Source organism: Mustela erminea, chromosome 1 (assembly GCF_009829155.1).
Source record: "Mustela erminea isolate mMusErm1 chromosome 1, mMusErm1.Pri, whole genome shotgun sequence".
Lineage (NCBI taxonomy): Eukaryota > Metazoa > Chordata > Mammalia > Carnivora > Mustelidae > Mustela > Mustela erminea.
Window position 1 is genome coordinate 20,314,880 of NC_045614.1, and position 23,880 is coordinate 20,338,759.

The 23,880-nt window shown below is 40.0% G+C and overlaps 1 protein-coding gene across 6 annotated transcripts in view; it reads left to right on the top strand.

Annotated features, from left to right (window-relative positions):
* The first annotated feature begins 766 nt into the window (after nt 1-766).
* Nucleotides 767-23,880, top strand: part of DOCK3 (dedicator of cytokinesis 3) — a 562,865-nt gene continuing 539,751 nt past the window's right edge. For all 6 annotated transcript variants that reach the window (XM_032320930.1, XM_032320975.1, XM_032320941.1 and 3 more), the window contains exon 1: nt 767-1,168. In XM_032320930.1, the coding sequence (XP_032176821.1) occupies nt 781-1,168 (388 nt within the window). In that variant the 5' untranslated portion in view covers nt 767-780. The remainder of the gene's footprint in view (nt 1,169-23,880) is intronic.

Below are 23,880 nucleotides of genomic sequence, written 5' to 3' on the forward strand. Positions count from 1 at the left end.
TGGTCTTTGGCGAATGGTTGATCTAGAGTCACAAGGTGATATTTGCAGAAGTAAGAGGGAACAGATTTTGGGAGGAGGAGATAAAGGAGGAAAGTTTCGGGATGGAGCCAGAAACTCCGAATAGTCAGCACGGCAGAAACCTAGGAGCAGCAGAGGCGGTGCCCAGGGCAGGATACCAGATCCCAACGAAGAAGTGTTTCCTTACTAGGAAGGCTGCTATTATTGTTCAGATCCCAAACCGCATAGGCCAACTCTGCGAAACTACAGCCAAGGAGGCGGCAGGACTTCGGCCTAGACGGCATCCCAGAGATGAGGAGCCAGGGGCCTGAGTATGCTCCACCTTGTTCTCCTGCGGGGACTCCAACTTTCGGATTTGGCGAGAAGCAGAGTGGTTCCAGGGACCTTTCCGGGGATGGGTCGTGACCACCCTGTGAGTGACACTGGGATGGGTCCGAAGACAGTATCCTTCTTTCTTGGCCCTCCGCTCTCGGACAGGGCTCCCGCGGCAATCTCGGTGTGTCTGGCAGGAGGCACTAGGCACGCAAGCCTCTAGGGGCCTAGGGCCTTCCACCTGCCCAGCCCTCCTCTTCCTGCGCTTGCAGCCGTCGAGGGCGGGGGTCAGCGGAGGAGCCAGGCTTGACCCCCGCGGGGCTGTCCAACCCCTTCTCGCGGATTTCCCTCCGCTGGCGCGCGGCGGCGGCGGCGGCGCGTGGGCTCGCGCGCGGGCTCGGGCGGCGCGAGCCCGGGCAGCGCGAGCCCCCGCGCGCCGGGGAGTGGCGCATGCGCGGCCGTCCTGCGAGCCCGCTGAGGCGAGCCGAACCGCGGCGGCGCTGGGAGCCCAGCAGCAGAGCTGTGAGGGACCGAACAGCGGCGCGGGAGCAGCGGCGACGGACAGGTGGAGAGCCCTCGGCCGCGCCGCCGGGAACTGCTGGGCCGCCCGCGGAGCCTCGCGGTCCGGACGTGGCGGCGGCGGCGGCATCCCGGACGGCCTGTGAAGGATGCGCCGCCCACTGCCCCGCGCCGCCTGACCGCCCCCGCTTCGGCTTGCGGTGCGCCACAGCCGGGCCCGCGGCCGTCCCCGCCGCGTTGTTGCCCGGCTGCCGCGCCCGCGGGGCCGCGCCCGGCCCGGCCATGTGGACCCCCACGGAGGAGGAGAAATACGGCGTAGGTAGGTGAGGCTCCGGTCTGGCCGCAGCAGGGGTCCCGGGGACGCGCCCGTGCTCTCGGCCCTGTGGCGGCCCCGCCTCGATTCGCGTCCGCGCGCCCCCGCCCCTGCCCGCAGGCTGCGCGGCCTCGGCGTGGGGCGAGCGCGGGGCGAGCTCCGGGCGAGCGCGGGGCGGGGGCGGTGCGGGAGGGGCGCGGATTTGGGGGTGGGAGCGGGTCTTGGGGCGTGGGAGGGCGGCAGGGGGCGCTGGCGGCGCGGCCTCGGCAGGCGCGGCCGGGGAGAGGCGGGCAGGGTGGGCTGGGCCCCTGTGGCTGCGTGAGGTTTCTGGTGTGGGGCACAGGGCAGTTTTACCCAAGAAGCCAAATCCTGGGAATCTTGTTTTCTTCGCTCCCAAATCTCAATTTTAATGAGTTTCCGCACCTGAGTTGATGAGCCCGATGACTGTTTATTTTTGGACTGGAGCCTTTCAAATAAAAGGACAAAAAATGTTGACATCATTTTTCTCCATTTCAAAATTTTGCAGACATTTGACTGCAAATGTTTGCTCTGTTTTAATTTGTTTTGCCTTCAGTATTAGAAATAATTACCTTACAATAGGAAGTGTTTTTGGACATGTTTAAGTGTTAAGTTTAGTATGTATTATGGTCACAGCTTTGTTTAAAAAAACCCAAACCTGTTTTCATGAGATCATTATTTTTCTTAGAATCCTCTTTTTATCCGTTATAAGTGTTAAACTCCTGAAGCTAAATAATCCTTGTAACATTAAACTTCTGTAAAAATAATATTCAATAATTTAAGGGATTGAATGTCAGTTTTCCTTTTATAATAATGTTGTAACATAATGTGAGTGTTTTGTGGCAATAACATGCTAGAAGAGTTCAGGCACATTGCATTATTGTAAGTCATTTGTCATCTTGTTGGGTTAAAAACAGATTTAAAATGTTGAATGTACAGGTTCCCCTCCCTCCCAAGCTTGTAATGGAAAACTATAGATGGGGAATCTGTCTAAACATAGACTTTTATTTTCCTTTTTTAACTGCAGTTCAATCAAGATTTAGCTCACAATTTACTACAAAACAACTTTTTAAACTGGCGGTAGTAACAAACACTTAGGAATACCATCAGGCAAGTTATCATGTGAAAATTGAATTTATTTAAATTTAAAGACCTACAGAGAGATCTGTGCTGGTAGAAAATCCTGTTTGAAAAGGAAACTTTCAGGAGTTTTTAATAGCTGTGCTATAATGACACGGTAACTTACTAGCATGGACGTGATAAAAGGAGCCCTCGTGTTCGAGTCTCTGTTGAGAAGGAATTGGGAAATGATATAAAGAGCTGGGATTCACGTCTGGGGACATTTTAGAGAATTCTCTAAATACTATATAGATTCCATGAAATGAAGAGTTGATGGTTTATTTTATTCATATCTTGCTTTTAGGGCTGCTGGGTTAGAATAACAAATAATTGATGTGAAAGTGGTCAACTGTTCAGTGGCACCTAAGTGATGATTTCCTTTGGAGAAAAACCCTTGAGTAGGGAGTTAGCCAAATTCTGAGTCCTGGCTTCTCTTTAATGGTGTTGTGGGCAAGTTATTTAACATCATTTTCTTAATGTTGTAAGTGGGGGGTAATATTTACCTACAAGGTTGTGAAAATCAAATGAGAGCATACCAAGTGCTTAGTAAGTGTTAATTTCTTCTTTTCCCTTTAGTACTTAAAGTAATAATAACACTAGGTATTTCCTCTGATGTGTTCTTAGAAGGAGGCAGTGCAAGGTAATCAAGATAGGCATATATGAATCTTAGAGTGCTAGGATTTGGTGTGTGATTTAATCAGAAAGATGGAATGAAATTCTTGAATTCTTAGGACCATGAGTTTAGCTTTAGAAAAATAGTTATTTCCTGGGAAGGGGCACAGTATTGGGCACAGGTGCTTGGTAAATGAGAGAGACAGTTATTCTGAAGACATTAACAGCTGTGATTTAGTGTAATTTAGATGCCTTTGCTGCCAAACAAGGCATCTCTTTTTTCTATTTACCTCACAGCTTTATTCTACTGTCCCTTCCTCAGTTATGATCTGAAAGATTGTTCAAAACTCAGGGTGCATCTCTTTCCATAAACATGTTAGGGCTACACTTCTAGGCCTTTTATCTAATAAAATCCATTTCAGCCTATAAAGTAGCTTAAATATTATACTTATAATAAGAAAAACAGTGAATCAAAAATAGTATGCTAAAGCTGCATTATTTAATTGCTATCTTGAAAATCTATGATTATTATTCCTATGAGAAAATATTTTGAATTTCAGCTTTGATTTTTATGAGCAGCTTGGAGCACAGGTTTCTTTCTTTCTTTCTTTTTTTTTTTTTTTTTTAATTTCTTTTCAGCATAACAGTATTCACTGTTTTTGCACCACACCCAGTGGGAGCACAGGTTTCTATCTCTGCTTGCTAATCCATAATCCTTATAGCAGGGAGGGAAAACTTGTACCCACTTCCTACCAGTTTGGAGAAACTGCTTGGATGTTAGTGAGGGAAGGAGTCCCTTATTGCAGCAGTACAAAGGAGTTTTATTTTTCCTTACTGCAGCTGTTCATCTGTATTTGACATTGGTAAGGTGTTTGAGATCCTGTAGAAATATCTTACTAGTTTTTAATTTTTGTAAATGTAGGAATTCTGTACAAAGTTTTCAAATTATATGATATCCACTTAGAACTAGGTGATATCTGGCCTTCCATTTTCATTGTAATATTCTGTGGTTAACTTTAGGTGAAGGGGAGAAAACTGTCCTTTTTTGAGGTTTAGTCATGGCCAGTCAGTGTGCTGCTAGGGATTCTCAGGTTATACCATGTAGATTCCTAGAACAGTTCTAATGTTATCTTCATCGTACAGTTGAAGAAACTGGATTTTAGAAGTTATTAGTGCTTTTTTGCCCTTCAACAATTGAATATTCTCCTTAATTTTCTTCCTCTGCAGTATTTTCTGATATACTTGACTCTCTTGCTATCCTTCTTTAGTATTAAAGGGGCTGTTTTGTTTTGTTGTTGTTGTTGTTTTTTCCTGAACCTGTAAGCCCAAATTCTGACTCCTTATGTCTCTTTCTCTCTGAGGTTCTCTGATCTCTTGTTCCCGCGAATGCTTGGAAAGCCCTTTGTCTTTCCATTCTTTATTTTACGTTTCCAAGAAGCTTCCTGTACTAAAGTGCATTAGGTGAGAACCGTCCAACTATTTTTGTGAAACTCTTGTCTTTTCCCATATCGGTGGCACCCAAACTACTAAATATAGAAACCAAAGACCAAGAAAATACTTTTCTCATTCTCTAACTGCAGAAGCAGTAGCAGTAGCAGCAGCAAACACCAATAACAAATAAAACACGAATGTTTATAATTAACTTCTAAAATAGTATAGCAACAAAAGTTTGAATACATTTGTACTAGCTTGGCATTCTAGGAGTGGAATCTTGCCTCAGGTCATCATCTTATTTATTTTATTGTCATAAGGTAAATTTTTTTTAAAAAATCTCAGAGCATTGGTTACTGATTTTCTAATCCACACTTGGTAAACCATGACAGTTTTTCCTTATTACCAACCAGAATACCTTGTATTTTAGTTTTGCAATGTTTTATTTGCTTGTTTATTAATTAAAAAATGATTTATTTATGTTATATTTATTTTTATCTAATTTAAAAAGTATTTCATATTTTCTGCTTTTTACCAGATTTTCCCCAGGTGAAAAAAAAGCATTAAAAAAAAAAAAAAGCCTTGAGTCCTTAAAAGAAATTTACCTTGTAAGGATCCTGTAGTGCAGAGGCAGCTGACGGTAGGGAGGCAATAGGTCGATGAAACCCAACTGGAAAGAACCAGTGATCACAAATTTCAGTAAATCTACTGGTAAATAGGCTAAAACTCACTGAACTAGTGTGAAGGCTGTGGGCTTTTTAGTTACTTGTTCCATGAGGCAGTCCCAGTCTTTGAAGCCTCCAAAAGGGCCACATACCTCTCAGAGGTAAAGGCATCCACTAGGGCAGAGAAGATGTGATATACCCAGGGCTCTATTTTGTCCTGAAAAGTGAGGATGTGCTTGATGTTTAATGATTGGGCTTTAGTGTTTACAGGGAACTTCCAAATCATGATTCTACTTGAGCCTTACACCATAATACCCTCATTTTAAAACTGATGAGAAAAACTTTAGCTGAGAGAAGTTAGGTGACAGATCTAAGGAACTTACGCCAGTAAGTGCTGAGTTGGGATTTGAACTGATGATTTTGGGATTCTAAGCCACAGCTTCTTTGATTACATCATGTTGCTTCGGAAAGGAATTTGTCAGTAGTGTATGTCTTTGGCTCAAAAGATAAGGCATTCTCTACAGACTTTTCAATTTAAATTGGATAGTTATACTTAAGGAATTTTTTTATATTAAACATTTATACAAGATGACATGGTATTTATTTTTCTGCTTCTGATTGTAATGATTTACATTGATAATGATAGTGGACATTCAGGGCATGATGAGTCAGAAGGCAGGGTTTTTTTTTTTCATGTTCAGTTAGCCAACATATAGTACATCATCAGTTTTTGAGGTAGTGTTTTAATGATTCATCAGTTACATACAATATCCAGTCCTCATCACAACAGAAGGCAGGTTTCTGTTTATTTATTTTTGTTATTTTTAAAATTTGAACAGCTTTATTGAGGTATAGTTGATAGGCAAAAAAAAGCTCATATTTTTTTAAATGAGCTTTGATTCATTGATTTTGTTATGTTAATTGTACATCATTAGTTTTTGATGTAGAAGACAGGTTTTTAAACAGTCTGTTGGATTGTGTTGTCTTTTCTTAAAACAGTTGAGAGGAAAGTTGAATTTAGCAAACTTTTTTTTTAAAGATTTTATTTATGTATTTGACATACAGAGATCACTAGTAGGCAGAGAGGCAGGCAGAGAGAGAGGGGAGGAAGCAGACTCCCCGCTGAGCAGAGAGCCCAATGTGGGGCTCGATCCCAGGACCCTGGGATCATGACCTGAGCTGAAGGCAGAGGCTTTAACCCACTGAGCCATCCAGGCGCCCCAGCAACTATTTTTTGAGTGCCTTCTCAAACCAAGAGGTCTTTGTTTTGGCCTGTCATTCTGTAAAGCAAACAGGAAATAACCAACAGGAAATTATTAACATTTTTAATAGAAAAGTCATTATGCAACTACAGAAGTAGTCTATTCAGATGTTACAGTTCATTTTATCATGCAGTATTATAAGAGAATGTGCTTTAGAAACAGTAAGCTAAATTATAAACATGATACTTTAAAAAAAAAAGATTTTATTTATTTATTTGACAGAGAGAGATCATAAGTAGGCAGAGAGGCAGGCAGAGAGAGAGGGGGAAGCAGGCTCCCCGCTGAGCAGAGCGCCCAATGTGGGGCTCCATCCCAGGACCCTGAGATCATGACCTGAGCTGAAGGCAGAGGCGTAACCCACTGAGCCACCAAGCTGCCCCTTTATTCTTTTTTTTAAAAAAGATTTTATTTATTTGCTTGACAGAGAGAGAGAGATATCACAAGTAGGCAGAGAGGCAGGCAGAGAGAGGGGGAAGCAGGCTCTCTGCTGAGCAGAGTCTGATGAGGGGCTTGATCCCAGGGCCCTGAGATCATGAGCTGAGCCAAAGGAAGAGGCTTAACCCACTGAGCTACCCAGGTACCCCGTGTGTCTTTATTCTTGACGATGAGAATGATCTGAAATTATTCCCAATGTGTAAGAATTATTGGATATGCTATATTAGGATTTTAATTCCGGTGTTATGCTTTTATTCTAATGAAAAAACCTGTTTATGATTATGCTCTTGACTCTTGCATAACCCCTCTTGACAGATTTTGTATGGAAAGGCAAGATTTTTTCACATAAAGCCTCTAGGAACTTAAAACATTTTTCGTAAATACTTTGCCAAATTATTTTAGCTGTGGTCCAGATTCTTGCGGTTGATTTGCTATATCACACATTAGGATATTCTAGTAGAGATAATTACTGTGTTGGGAAATGTCATTCAGAAGTTTCCTGTTTTCCTACTTTTCTGCAATGAAATAAAATCCCAACCTCCTGCTTCCATCTGTTTCTCCTTCTCTCTTCAAAACTCATTCATAGCTCTTACTCATTGGTGAGTGAGAAACAAAATGGATGGAAGAATTAGTGTATGATGAATGCAGAACTTTATATTATAGACAGTATATCTCAGACCGATGTGCATTTGGCTTTTATTCAGGTAATCATCTAGTGACAGTGCCCTCACCATTTTTTGGGACAGCCCATTTTATTATTTAGACAGGTATGATTTGAACATTCTTTCTTATTTAATAGGCTCCCTGTAATTTCTCGTAAGTCCATGTTCTGTGTCTACATTTAAGTAATTTGCTTTATAGCCTTTCAGTAATTCATAGCACTTTAGAACTTTATGTAAAGGATCTTAAAGATACTTGGTTTAAACATTGAGATACCACCTTACACCAGTTAGAATGGCCAAAATTAACAAGACAGTAAATAACGTGCATTGAAGAGGATGTGGAGAAAGGGGAACCCTCTTACTCTGTTGGTAGGAATGCAAGTTGGTACAGCCACTTTGGAAAACAGTGTGGAGATTCCTTAAGAAATTAAAAATAGAGCTTTCCTATGGCCCTACAATTGCACTACTGGGTATTCACTCCAAAGATACAGATGTCGTGAAAAGAAGGGCCATCTGTACCCCCATGTTCATAGCAGCAATGGCCACAGTTGCCAAACTGTGGAAAGAACCAAGATGCCTTTCAGTGGACGAATGGATAAGGAAGATGTGGTCCATATACACTATGGAGTATTATGCCTCCATCAGAAAGGATGAATACCCAACTTTTCTATCAACATGGACAGGACTGGAAGAGATTTTGGTGAGTAAAATAAGTCAAGCAGAGAGAGTCAATTATCATATGGTTTCATTTATTTGTGGAGCATAACAAATAACATGGAGGACATGGGGAGATGGAGAGGAGAAGGGAGTTGAGGGAACTTGGAGAGGGAGATAAACCACGAGAGACTAGGGACTCTGAAAAACAATCTGAGGGTTTTGAAGGGGCTGGAGGTGGGAGTCTGGGTGAGCCTGGTGGTGGGTGTTATGGAGGACATGTATTGCATGGAACACTGGGTGTGGTACATAAACAATGAATTCTGGTACACTGGGGGAGCCCGTGTGGCTCAGTGGGTTAAAGCCTCTGCCTTCGGCTCAGGTCATGATCCCAGAGCCCTGGGTTAGAGCCCCACATCAGGCTCTTTGCTGAGTGGGAGCCTGCCTCCCCCCTCTTTCTCTGTGCCTGCCTCTCTGCCTACTTGTGATCTCTGTCTATCAAATAAATAAATTAAAAAAAGAAAGATACAAGGTTTAAGGCTTTAGAACTGAGTAAGTCTAGTTGGAATAGCCAACATTCATTAAGTGTTTACTACGTGCCCAGAACTTTCATATTATGGCTCAGATTTGCTTTTTTCAACCTCATCTGCAGTCCTGCTTGTACTTTACACTTTAGCCAAACTGAACTTTCTCCAAGTCTTTCTGTCTTGAATTAATTATACCAGTGCTGCCATGTGCCAGAACTATTTGCCACCTATTAAACACTTTTTGTTGTCTACTACATCATGTCTTACTCATGTTATTCCTTTTATGTAGGGTCCTTTTCCTTCTCCATGTCTCATATTTTTTCTTGCCTAGTGAGGCTTCTTTCATATATAGCTGTCTTTGTAAATCTTTTTCTAGACCCTTGACCTTCTCTTTCTCTGACCAGATAGATTTTATTCTTTTAAATTCATGAAACTTTGTACCTTGCAGTGGTATATTTATTTTGTCCTCTTCTTCTAGACTAATGTCTTTCTAACTTTTGACTATGTTCTGCAATAAGAAATACTTTAAAATTGCTATCTCTTTTGTTTTTATGTATATCTACATATAAGTATACATACATACATGTATATGAAAAAGTTAAAGTTTGATGATACAAGACTGTGTACTTTGTATAGTGTACTCTGATATTTTCTATTCATTTCTACTTCATTAAGAAATATTGGTGGCAATTCAATGGATTTTGTGACCCCCGGTTGAAAAAATACTGATTTAGGCTACAAACTCTTTTAAGTAGGGATCATGCCATATTTATATTTGTATTTTTGGCAGATATAATTCAGTGCCAGGCATGTAGAAGGTTTTAAACATATATTTGTAGTATTGAATGGAATGTTTTAAATTAATGTGGCACAAAGCCTAATTTTCCTAGGCTTTTGGCTACCATTTCACACTAATTATTCATATTGAAGTTATAGTAATTAAACTCTAGGTTTTATTTTACATGAACTAAAGTCAAGCTAGATCTCTTCAATCCCAAACTTCTATGATTGATGAGAATCATAAATCTAAAATTCTAATTTCATTTTATAAAGATTTTGTATTTTATTTCCACTACATTTCATCAGGGGGAGCATATTTGATTTGACCCTGTTGGTTCTAAGTTGGTGGGGGGCTAGATGTATTTGGCTCAGCAGTTGAACCTGTCAGATCTTTTTGAAGCTTGAGTTTTTGATTCCACATACTACTTTTTCTTTGAACCTTTATATACACAATTGATAAACTTGTCTTCTTTTTCCAAGTGGCTGATAAAAGTGTTAAACAGAATCAGAAAAAATTTTATGATCTAGCGAAAAGTGTCTAGTTTACAGACAAATAGATTTTGCCATGTTGTGTTCTGAACACAAATTATCTGGGTGACCCCTGAACGTGTTATGAAATTGCCAGCTGTTGTTACCTTTGTGAACCTGATAGTGTTTGGGGTTAGGGTAGGCTCTATAGCCAAGGAGGAAAGATGTTGCTAAGAGGTATGTGTGGCTGTACTTTTAAGTGTGGAGGACAAGGAAATTTTAGCATTAGAAAGATGCTTTTTTTTTTTTTTTTTGCCCCCAATGTGTGGTTTTTATTTTTTAATATTTATTTTAATTTAAGCCATGGGTGACCAAATGGAATTGATTAGGGCCAAAAACGACCAGAGATCATGTTCTCAATATTAGGGAAGAGCTGAAAGCTACCAGGGATGAGCTTCACAATGCTCTCAATGAGTTCCAATCTAATCTAAATTCTCTCAACGCTAGAGTAACTGAGACAGAAGATAGAAGTAGTGATCTGGAGGACAGATAGAGAGAAAGGATCAGGAGGAAGCCTGGAACAAACAGCTTAGAAGCCACAAAAACAGAATCAGGGAAATAAATGATGCCATGAAACGTTCCAATGTCAGAATTATTGGAATCCCTGAAGGGAAGGAGAAAGAAAAAAGTCTAGAAGATATAGTGGAACAAGTTCTTCATGAAAAATTTCCAAATCTCGTGAATGGAACCAGCGTTCATGTACTAGAGAGGCCGAAAGGTTTCCCCCCAAGATTACAGATTCTCGAAAGTCCTCGAGACACCTAATAGTAAGAATGAAGAATTATAATTGTAGGCAGAACCTCTTGAAAGCAGCTAGGACAAAGAAGATCCTTACGTACAGAGGAAAGCCCATCAGAATAACGTCAGACCTGTCCACAGAGACCTGGCAAGCCAGAAAGGGCTGGCAAGATATATTCAGGGCACTGAATGAGAAGAACATGCAGCCAAGAATACTTTATCCAGCAAGACTGACACTCAAAATGGATGGAGACATAAAGAGTTTCCAGGACTGGCAAGGCTTAAAAGACTATGCAACCACCAAGCCGATACTGCAGGAAATATTAAGGGGGCTGCTTTAAAGGAGGAAAAAACCCAAGAATAGCATTGAAAAGAAATATAGAGACAATCTACAGAAAGAAAGACTTCAAAGGTAACACGATGTCAATAAAAACGTATCTATCAATAATCACCCTCAATGTGAATGGCCTAAATGCGCCCATAAAATGGTACAGAGTTGCAGACTGGATAAAACGACAGGACCCATCCATATGTTGTCTACAAGAGACCCATTTTGAACCTAAAGATACACCCAGACTGAAAGTGAAGGGATGGAGAAGCATCTTTCACGCCAATGGGCTTCAAAAGAAGGCTGGGGTAGCGATTCTCATATCAGATAAATTAGATTTTAAACTAAAGACTGTAGTCAGAGATACAGAAGGACACTACATAATCCTTAAAGGGACTATCCACCAAGATCATATAACAATTGTAAATATCTATGCTCCCAATATGGGAGCAGCCAGTTACTTAAGAAAACTGTTAATCAAGATAAAGAGTCATATTGATATGAATACACTAATTGTTGGAGATCTTAACACGCCTCTCTCAGAAATAGATCATCGAAGCAGAAAATCAATAAAGAAACAAGAGCATTGAATGACACATTGGACCAGATGGACCTCATAGATATATACAGAGCATTCCACCCTAAAACAACAGAATACTCATTCTTCTCAAGTGCACATGGAACCTTCTCAAGAATAGACCACATACTGGGTCACAAATCAGGACTCAGCCGATACCAAAAGACTGAGATTATTCCCTGCACATTCTCAGATCACAGTGCTTTGAAACTGGAGCTCAATCACAAGGAAAAGTTCAGAAGGAACTCAAACACCTGGAAGCTAAAGACCACCTTGCTTAAGAATGCTTGGATCAACCAGGAGATCAAGGAAGAACTGAAACAATTCATGGAAACCAATGACAATGGAGACACTTTGATCCAAAACCTATGGGATACAGCAAAGGCAGTCCTAAGGGGGAAATACATAGCCATCCAAGCCTCCCTCAAAAAAACTGAAAAATCCAGAACACAGCCGCTGTCTCTACACCTTAAAGAACTGGAGAATCAACAACAAATCAAACCAACTCCACACATAAGAAGGGAAATAAGATTAGAGCTGAGATCGATGAGGTAGAAACTAGAGATACAGTAGAACTTATCAATGAAACTAGAAGCTGGTTTTTGGAAAGAATCAATAAGATCGATAAACCATTGGCCACACTAACCCAAAAGAAAAGAGAGAAAGCTCAAATACATAAAATTATGAATGAAAAGGGAGAGATCACAACGAACACCAAGGAAGTAGAAACAATCATCAGAAGTTATTATCAACAGTTATATGCCAATAAGCTAAGCAACCTAGATGAAATGGATGCATTCCTGGAAAACTATAAACTCCCAAAATTGAATCAGGAAGAAATTGACAACCTGAATAGACCAATATCTAATAACGAGATTGAAGCAGTGATCAAAAACCTCCCAATAGACAAGAGCCCAGGACCTGACGGATTCCCTGGGGAATTCTACCAAACTTTCAAAGAAGAAATAACACCTATTCTCCTGAAGCTGTTTCAAAAAATTGAAGCAGAAGGAAAACTTCCTGACTCTTTCTATGAAGCCAGCATTACCCTGATCCCTAAACCAGGCAAAGACCCTACCAAAAAGGAGAATTTCAGACCAATATCACTGATGAATATGGATGCTAAGATTCTCAACAAGATCCTAGCCAACAGGATCCAACAGCACATTAAAAAGATTATCCACCATGACCAGGTGGGATTCATCCCTGGGCTACAAGGATAGTTCAACATTCACAAATCAATCAATGTGATAGAACAAATTAATAAGAGAAGAGAGAAGAACCACATGGTCCTCTCAATTGATGCAGAAAAAGCATTTGACAAAATCCAGCATCCGTTCCTGATTAAAACGCTTCAAAGTATAGGGATAGAGGGAACATTCCTGAACTTCATCAAATCTATCTATGAAAGACCCACAGCAAATATCATCTTCAATGGGGAAAAGCTTGCGTCATTCCCGTTGAGATCAGGAACACGACAAGGATGCCCACTCTCACCACTCTTATTCAACATAGTATTAGAAGTCCTAGCAACAGCAATCAGAAAACAAAGAGAAATAAAAGGTATCCAAATTGGTAATGAAGAAGTCAAACTCTCTCTCTTTGCAGATGACATGATTCTTTATATGGAAAACTCATTCCTTTTTTTTTAAATTTAAGATTTTATTTATTTAATTGACAGAGAGAGACAGCGAGAAAGGGAATGCAAGCAGGGGCAATGGGAGAGGGAGAAACAGGCTTCCTGCTGAGTAGGGAGCCCAATGTGGGGCTTGATTCCAGCACCCTGGGATCATGACCTGAGCCAAAGGCAGATATTTAATGACTGAGCCACCCAGGCACCCTTTCTGCCCATTTCTTGATTGGATTATTTGTTCTGTGGGTGTTGAGTTTGATAAGTTCTTTATAGATTTTGGATACTAGCCCTTTATCTGATATGTCATTTGCAAATATCTTCTCTCATTCCGTTAGTTGTCTTTTGGTTTTCATGACTCTTTCCCTTGCTGTGCAGAAGCTTTTGATCTTGATGAAGTCCCAATAGTTCATGTATTCCCTGGCTTCCCTTGCCTTTGGCGATGTTTCTAGGAAGGAGCTGCTACGTCTGATGTTGAAGAGGTTGCTGCCTGTGTTCTCCTCAAGGATTTTTTAAAAAAAATTTCAAGCATAACAGTGTTCATTATTTTTGCACCACACCCAGTGCTCCATGCAATCCGTGCCCTCTATAATACCCACCACCTGGTACCCCGACCTCCCACCGCCCGCCCCTTTAAAACCCTCAGATTGTTTTTCAGAGTCCATAGTCTCTCATGGTTCACCTCCCTTTCCAATTTCCCCCAACTCCCTTCTCCTCTCTATCTCCCCATGTCTCCTCAAGGATTTTGATGGATTCCTATCTCACATTGAGGTCTTTCATCCATTTTAGTCTGTTTTTGTGTGTGGTGTAAGGAAATGGTCCCGTTTCATTCTTCTGCATGTGGCTGTCCAATTTTCCCAGCACCATTTGTTGAAGAGACTGTCTTTTTTCCATTGGGCATTCTTTCCTGCTTTTTCAAAGATTAGTTGAGGGTCCATTTTTGGGTTCTTGATTCTGATTCATTGATCTTGTTGTCTGTTTTTGTGCCCATACCATACTGTCTTTTTATTTTAATTTATTTTTTATTTATTTTCAGCATAACAGTATTCATTATTTTTGCACCACACCCAGTGCTCCATGCAATCCGTGCCCTCTTTAATACACACCACTTGGTACCCCGACCTCCCACCCCTGCCCCTTCAAAACCCTCAGATTGTTTTTCAGAGTCCATAGTCTCTCTGGTTAACGTCTTCTTCCATTTCCCCCAACTCCCTTCTCCTCTCCCATCTCCCCATGTCCTCCTTGCTATTTGTTATGCTCCACAAATAAGTGAAACCATATGATACTTGACTCTCTCTGCTTGACTTATTTCACTCAGCATAATCTCTTCCAGTCCCATCCATGTTGCTACAAAAGTTGGGTATTTGTCCTTTCTGATGGAGGCATAATACTCCATAGTGTATATGGACCACATCTTCCTTATCCATTCGTCCACTGAAGGGCATCTTGGTTCTATCCACAGTTTGGTGACCGTGGCCATTGCTGCTATAAACATGGGGGTACAGATGGCCCTTCTTTTCACGACATCTGTATCTTTGGGGTAAATACCCAGGAGTGCAATGGCAGGGTCATAGGGAAGTTCTATTTTTAATTTCTTGAGGAATCTCCACACTGTTCTCCAAAGAGGCTGCACCAACTTGCATTCCCACCAACAGTGTAAGAGGGTTCCCCTTTCTCCACATCCCCTCCAACACATGTTGTTTCCTGTCTTGCTAATTTTGGCCATTCTAACTGGTGTAAGGTGGTATCTCAATGTGGTTTTAATTTGAATCTCCCTGATGGCTAGTGATGATGAACATTTTTTCATGTGTCTGATAGCCATTGTCTTCATTGGAGAAGTGTCTGTTCATGACTTCTGCCCATTTTTTGATATGGTTGTCTGTTTTGTGTGTGTTGAGTTTGAGGAGTTCATTATAGATCCTGGATATCAACCTTTTGTCTGTACTGTCATTTGCAAATATCTTCTCCCATTCCGTGGGTTGCCTCTTTGTTTTCTTGACTGTTTCCTTGGCTGTGCAGAAGCTTTTGATTTTGATGAAGTCCCAAAAGTTTATTTTCACTTTTGTTTCCTTTGCCTTTGGAGACATATCTTGAAAGAAGTTGGTGTGGCTGATATCGAAGAGATTACTGCCTATGTTCTCCTCTAGGATTCTGATGGATTCCTGTCTCACATTGAGGTCTTTTATCCATTTTGAGTTTATCTTTGTGTACGGTGTAAGAGAATGGTCGAGTTTCAGTCTTCTACATATAGCTGTCCAGTTTTCCCAGCACCATTTATTGGAGACTGTCTTTTTTCCACTGTATATTATTTCTTGTTTTGTTGAAGATTAATTGACCATAGAGTTGAGGGTCCATATCTGGGCTCTCTACTCTGTTCCACTGGTCTATGTGTCTGTTTTTATGGCAGTACCATGCTGTCTTGGTGATCACAGCTTTGTAATAGAGAAGTGTGGAATTGGGATGCCACCAGCTTTGGTTTTCTTTTTCAACATTCCTCTGGCTATTTGAGGTCTTTTCTGGTTCCATATGAATTTTAGGATTATTATATTTATTTGAAAAAGAATGGAAAAGAACAGGCATTAATTCTTCTTTGAATGTTTTGTAGAATTCCTCTGGGGAGCCAACTGGTCCTGGGCTCTTGTTTGTTGAGATATTTTTGATGACTGCTTCAGTCTTCTTGCTGGTTATGGGTCTGTTCAGGTTTTCTATTTCTTCCTGATTCAGTTTTGGTAGTTTGTATGTCTCTAGGAATGCATCCATTTCTTCCAGATGGTGTAATTGGCTGGCATATGGTTGCTTGTAATATGTGCTTATAATTGTTTGTATTTCTTTGGTGTTGGTTGTGATCTCTCCTCTTTCATTCATGATTTTATTAATTTGGGTCCTTTCTCTTTTCTTTTTGATAAGCTGGCCAGGGGTTTATCAGTCTTCTTAATTCTTTCAGAGAAGCAGCTCCTTGTTTCATTGATTTGTTTTACTGTTCTTTTGGTTTCTATTTGATTGATTTCTGCTCTGACCTTAATTATAGCGCTTTTCCTGCTGGGTTTAGGCTTTCTTTGCTGTCCTTTTTCTAGCTGCTGTAGGTGTAGGGTTAGGTTGTGTATTTGAGGACTTTCTTGTTTCTTGAGAAAGGCTTGTATTGCTATATACTTTCCTCTCAGGATCGTCTTTGCTGTGTCCCAAAGATTTTGAAGAGTTGTGTTTTCATTTTCGTTTGTTTCCATGAATTTTTTCAATTCTTCTTTAATTTCCTGGTTGACCCATTCATTCTTCCGTAGGATGCTCTTTAGCCTCCATGTATTTGAGTTCTTTCCAACTTTCCTCTTGTGATTGAGTTCTAGTTTCAGAACATTGTGATCTGAAAGTAGGCAGGGAATGATCCCAGTCTTTTGGTACTGGTTGAGACCTGATTTGTGACCCAGGATGTGATCTATTCTGGAGAATGTTCCATGTGCACTAGCACTAGAGAAGAATGTGTATTCTTGTGTTTTGGGATGGAATGTTCTGAATGTATCTGTGAAGTCCATCTGGTCCAGTGTGTCATTTAAAACCTTTATTTCCTTGTTGATCTTATGTTTAGATGATCTTTCCATTTCAGTGGTCCCCGACTACTATTTTATTATTGTCGATGTGTGTCTTTGATATTGTTATTGATTGGCTTTTATTATTGGCTTCTTCCGTGTTAGGGGCATAGATAAAATTGTTAGATCTTATTGTTGGATGGACCCTTTAAGTGTGATATAGTGTTCTTCCTCATGTTTTACTATAGTCTTTGGTTTAAAGTCTAATTTGTCTGATACAATGATTGCCCACCCCCCCACAGCTTTCTTTTGATGTCCATTAGCATGGTAAATTGTTTTCCATCTCCTCACTTTAAATCTGGAGGTGTCTTTGGTTCTAAAATGACAGCCTGTTGATGGGTCTTTTTTTAAAAAAAATCCATCCTGATAACGTGTATTTTTTTTTTTAGGGTATTTAGCCCATTGGTGTTCAGGGTAACTATTGAAAGATACAAATTTAGTGCCAATATATTGCCTGTAAGGTGACTGTTACTGCATATTGTGTCTTTTCCTTTCTGGTTTGTGTTACTTTTAGTCTCTCTCTTTGTTTAGAGGACCCCTTTCAATATTTCCTGTAGGGCTGGTTTGGTGTTTGCAAATTCTTTTAGTTTTTGTTTGTCCTAGAAGCTTTTTATCTCTCTTTCCATTTTCAGTGAGAGCTTAGATGGGTATAGTATTCCTGAGTGCATATTTTTCTTGTTTAGTGCTCTGAATCTATCATGCCTGTCCTTTCTGGCCTGCCAGATCTCTCTGGATAGGTCTGCTGCCAATCTAATATTTCTATCTTTGTAGGTTACAGAGCTCTTGTCGAGAGCTGCTTTTAGGATTTTCTCTTTGTCTCTGATACTTGTAAATTCTACCATTAGATGGTGGAGTGTTGACCTACTTTTGTTGATTTTGAGGGGGGTTCTCTGTGCCTCCTGAATTTTGATGCCTGTTTCCTTTTCCAAATAAGGGAAGTTCTCTGCTGTAATTTGCTTCAGTATACCTTCTGCCCCTCTCTTTTTTCTTCTTTTGGGATCCCAATTATTCTAATATTCTTTCATCTTATGCTATTACTTATGTCTTGAATTCTACCCCAGCCCCTGATCCAGTAGTTGTTTATTTCTCTTTTTCTCAGCTTCTTTATTCTCCATTATTTGGTCTTCTATATCACCAATTCTCTCTTGTGCCTCATTTAACCTATCAGTTAGAATCTCCATTTTTTATTGTACCTCATTAATAACATTTTTGATTTTGACTTGGTTAGATTTTAGTTCTTTTATTTCTCCAGAAAGGGATTCTCTAGTGTCCTATATGCTTTTTTCAAGCCCAGCTACTATCTTTATAACTGTCATTCTGAGCTCTGCTTCTGACATGTAACTAATGTTCATATTGATTAAGTCTCTGGTTTACAAGAGGTACTGCCTCTTGTTGTTGTTGTTGTTGTTTTTGAGATGAGTTTTTCCATTTTGTGTTTTCATCCAGAGAAGAATAGATGAATGAGAGAAGAGAATGCTAAAAGGGTAACAATGTTCCCAGAAAACTATACACTAAACAGATCAGAAGAGAACCAAAGCCCAGGGGGAAAGGAAAGGGGGAAAAAAAGACAAAAAAGAAAAAAGAATATGATCAGGCTAGTGAATAGAACAGAGCCACACACTAGATTCTGGGTGTATTTTGGTCGGTTAGAAGAAACTGCCTCCCGAAATTTTAAAGAAAGAAAAACATATATATATATATATATATATATATATATATATATATATATATATAAAGTGTAAATATGATGAAGTGATGGAATATGACTATAAAGATATAAATTAAAAAACATTTTAAAAAAAGGAATTATTGGGGCACCTGTATGGCTCAGGCGGTTAAAGCCTCTGCCTTCGGTTCTGGTCCTGATCCCAGGGTCTTGGGACTGAGCCCCACATTGGGCTCTCTGCTCAGCAGGGTGCCTGCTTCCCCCCATACCCCCCACCTGCCTTTCTGCCTACTTGTGATCTATGTCTGTCAAATAAATAAATAAATAAACTCTTAACAAAAGGAATTATTAAAAATTTGGTTGAAAAATGAGAGAAAAAAATAAAAAAAAATAAAAGAGAGAAAGTGATCAGGCAGGAGACTAGAACAATGCCATACACTAGATTTAGGATATATTTTGTTCTATCAGAAGAAACTGTATCCCAGAATTTGAAAGAGGGAAAGGCTCATAGATATATAGAAAACATTGTTAAATTCAGTGAAGGGTTAGAATACGATGGTAAAAATGAAAAGCAAAAACAGTGAATACTATTACGCTGAAAATAAATTAAAAAAAAGAAAGTTAAAAAAGATTTAAAAAAAGGAATCGATACAATAAAATGTTGGTTGAAAAAAAAAATTAATAGAGAAATAATTTAATGCATATAACACCCAAAAGATTAGTGTCCTTAATTTATAAAGCATTCTTATGAATCAGTAAAAATTTATTACTCTTTTGGGGTTCACACACTTCTACTATAGTAACATTCATTTAAGAGCTATAATGATATACTCCTATAATAATTTTTTTTTCTGCTGAAAGAAAAAAAATATAAAGGAAAGAAAAATTTAAAAAAGCAAAACAAAAATAAAAAACCCCCAAAACTCTGAAATACTAAAGAATCATGGGTAAAAAGCCATGAATTCTTTGTGCAGTATTCCCCTAGCACTGGAGTTTTGCAGTTCCTCTTTGAATGGTAAACTTAGTCTTGGCTGGATGTTCTTGGTGATCTTCTAGGAGAGGGGCCTGTTGCAGTGATTTTCAAATGTCTTTGCCTGAGATGGAATTGTACCACCCTTGCCAAGGACCAGTCTAAGTAATCTGCTCAGCTTGCTTTTGGTAGCTTTTGTTCCCTGGAAGCTTTCTGTAGAGCTTTGGAGGATGGGAATGAAGATGGTGGCCTCCCAATCTCTGGTCCCGGAGGAGCCAAGAACTCAGCCCCCACCCCCCCTCAGTGTGCCCTCAGAGCAAAGCAGTCAGTCACTCCTGTCTCTCTGGTCTCCAGCCACACTCCATGCTCACCTGCCTGTGACTTAATGTTTCTATCTCTGGAACATGATCCTTTTGGTGTTTCTAACCCAGCAGATTCCTGCAGCATGCTCCTGGGCTCCTCCTCCTGGTGGAGGAAGAAGCTTCTCCCTGGATCTACTGCTTGTTGGGCCCCTGCTCAAAGAGCAGAGGCCCAACTGTGCTGCGGATCATGGTTTATGACAACCCCGACCTGAGAGCCCACCCCTTGGGTGCTTCTTTGCAGCTGGCTTCTCTTCTCCAATACTTTGGAGCTCTGCCACACTCAGGCACCCCCGGTCTTTCTGTGACCCTGGGGGTCCTGAGACCACATTGTCCCAGTGAGGGTTCCATCCCCCTCTTAGCCACTAGAGCCACATCGCTCACCAGAGCAGACTTTTAAAAGTTCTTGATTTTGTGTTCCACTGCTGTATCACTTGCCAGGAGCCGGCTGATGGAGGCTACCTCTCCCGTGGTCTGTCTTCCCAAATATCCCCTCGGATTCACTTCTCTGCACATCCTGCCTTCCAGAAAGTGGTCAGTTTTCTGTTCATAGAATTGCTGCTATTCTTTCCATTGACCTCCTGTGGAGTTTGTAGGTGTTCATAGTGGTTTGATAACTATCTAGATGAATTCCTGGAGCCAGATAAAATTGAGGTCTCCCACTCCTTCACCATCTTGCTTGTCTTCTCAGCCATTAGAAAGATGTTAAGTCAAAAAGTAATAATGTATTGTATGGTGACTAACATAACATAATAAAAAAAAAGAAAGTTGTTAAGTCCATTTTTATCTTTTGTATGAAATTTCGCATACATTTCATGTACAGGAGGAAGGGTGGCACTAAACTTTTCTTGAGTTTTGTTTTTGACATTGTCTTCACATTTCCTACTCTAAATATGCTGGACAACTCAACTCACCTTTTCCAGACAGGCTTAGAACTTTCCTATCTTTGTCACTTTGCTTAGGTTCTTAAAATATGATGAATGCAGTGATTACCTTTCTCTGCCTGGGGAATGCCAACTTAAAAAGCTCAAATGTCATCTCTTCGATGGTTTCCCAGCTCTGCTGGATATAAATAAGCACCGCTGTATCTTCATGTTTGTAACCTCAGGACCTAGCACATAGGGATCGATAAATGCTTAATTAGGAGTCCAATCTAGTGAAGAGTTTTATTTTGCTTTGTTAATCCTGGTAGTATTTTAAAAGTCAGGGTGTAAATATAATAATATTTAGTTGTTAGAAACTTGTGCCTTCATGAGTGTACTTTATTTCCCTCTTAGCCTTTCTATTTCTTGAGCCTGTTATGAAGGTTTACTGCTGAGTTCAAATAACTGTCTTTGGGTGGCAGCTTTCGAATTCCAGTATGAATCCATTTCACCTAGAACTTCACAGTTATCACAACAATGATTCAGAAATCTTGTAGCAGATAATTGGGATGTAGTTTGAAATTACCCCAACAATTCTTCTTTCGTTTGACATCTTTGGGGAAGCTATGTTTTGGATGAATGACTTTTCCAGAGAACTCAAGGTTAAACCTTTGAAAGCATCAAGAAAAGATTTTGTCTTTTTTTTTGTTGTTGGAATTTTTTCTAAAATGTAATGTATTCTTCCCTGTATTGTGAATTCAGTTTGTGGAACACATTCAAGCTTTCTCTTTTTCTGTGTAGCATTTTCCTTTTGATTATGCAATATATGTATTCATTAGAGAAATGTCAGTAAATACAGAAAAATACACAAAAAAGAAAATAATGGTGATATCTTTTGTGATCCAACCTATTAGTATATCTTTGTATTTTTTTCTATGTACACATTTAAATAGGCATATAGGGGTGTCTGGGTGGCTCGTTAGTTAAGTGATTCTTGATATCAGCTCAGGTCTTGATCTTCAGGGTTGTGAGTCTGAGGTCTTCTTTGGGCTCCATGCTGGGCATAGAGTCTACTTAAAAAAATAACGTTAAGTAGGCATTTAAAATAAATGAAATTTAAGGCCATACTGTATATATTGTCTTAGTCTTTTATTTTAAATCTGTTACACTGTGAGTCTTTTTTATTCTGGACTATTCATGGTTTTGATGACTGCTATTTCATAATATGGGTGTACTATAGTTTACCTACTCCTATGTCTAAACTGTTGTTGTCACTGCCAGGACAGTGAAGGTTATTATTTCTCTGCACCCTTGTCAGCTTAGGATATTATTTTCTCTACAGATTTGCATTTTTCAAAAATTCAAAATTGATAATATTCTTTTTTTTTTTTTTTAAAGATTTTATTTATTTATTTGACAGAGAGAAATCACAAGTAGATGGAGAGGCAGGCAGAGAGAGAGAGAGGGAAGCAGGCTCCCTGCTGAGCAGAGAGCCCGATGCGGGCCTCGATCCCAGGACCCTGAGATCATGACCTGAGCCGAAGGCAGCGGCTTAACCCACTGAGCCACCCAGGCGCCCCAAAATTGATAATATTCTTGAGAGGAGTAAATCCTTATACATTACAAAAATAAAAGGTTTTCTACTGCCACATCAATTTCTTGGGTATCAGTTGTTTAACTGAACTTTCTATTTGATATTATTAACAGAAACAAGTGATTATAAGGTTAATACATGGATACTTGTTGGCTTCCTCACTGAAATCCCTGATTCCATTTAGTGATTCTCTTTTTTGCTCCTTTCCTCATCTGGCTGTGATGCTCTTAGGGAATTTGGGGTGGAATATGTGGGACTCTGACTCACTATATCCATTGCTTGAAAAATTTTTTTATATTATTTCTATATCAGTATATTTCTTTTCTTGGTAGCTACTTTGAGTATCATCCTTTCTTTTTCCTATTTGCTAGTCTCTCATTGCTGTTTTTCTTCTCTCTTCAGCCATACACTTGCAAGCTAGACCTGAATTGAACTGATTCAAGGGAGATTGGGTAATCAACCATGTCAAGAATTAAAGTGGCTCCTTTCCTCTCCTTTGGAGTAAGATTCAGTGCATTTATGATACAGTCAGTGCTTTTATTTATTATTTATTTATTTATTTATTTATTTTGTGACAGACAGAGATCACAAGTAGGCAGAGAGGCAGGCAGAGAGAAAGGAGGAAGCCGGCTCCCTGCTGAGCAGAGAGCCCTATGTGGGGCTTGATCCCATGACCCTGGAATCACGACCTGAGCCGAAGGCTGAGGCTTTAACCCACTGGGCCACCCAGGCGCCCCCATTCAGTCCCTTTAAAAGAAATTTCCGATTCATGGTCAAGGCTGGGTTCTGTATGAAGGCCTGTCTTTGGAACAGAGGCAGTGCTCTGAGAGTGATAAAACCTGATACAGATTTAGTCTGTGCAGAGGGGACTTTGCCTTGTGGATGGGTACATGTAGATAGGACATGATCTGGTACTGCTGCAACCTTTCTGTTGTCATGAGGAAAGCTAGAAAGGAGGGGGTTTTTGTTTTATGTTTCAGTATGGGAGGGGGAAAGGAAACTTTGAAAAGAAAATCTTTTGATACCTTTTTTTTTTTAAAGTTTAAAAAAATTTTTTCATTGTGTTATGTTAGTCACCATACAATACATCATTAGTTTTTGATGTAGTGTTCCAGGATTCATTGTTTATGTATAACACCCAGTGCTCCATGCAATACATGCCCTCCTTAATACCCACCACCAGGCCCACCCATCCCCCCATCCCCCTGCCCTTTAAAACCCTCAGTTTGTTTCTCGGAGTCCACTGTCTCTCACGATTTGTCTTCCCTTCTGATTTCCCCCCTTCAGTTTTCCTTTCCTTCTCATAATGTCCTCCATGTTATTCCTTATGTTCCACAAGTAAGTGAAAATATATGATAATTGACTTTCTCTACTTGACTTAATTCACTTAGCATAATCTCCTCCAGTCCCATCCATGCTGACACAAAAATTGGGTGTTCATCCTTTGTGATGGCTGAGTAATATTCCATATTCCATTGTATATGTGGACCAATCTTCTTTATCTGTTCATCTTTTGAAGGCCATCTTGGCTCTTTCCACAGTTTTTGGTTGTTGTGGATATTTCTGCTATGAACTTGGGGGTACACATGGCTCTTCTTTTTGCTATGTCTGTATCTTTGGGGTAAATACCTAGTACTACAATTGCCAGGTCATAGGGTAGCTCTATTTTTAACTTTTTGAGGAATCTCCACACTGTTTTCCAAAGTGGCTGAACCAACT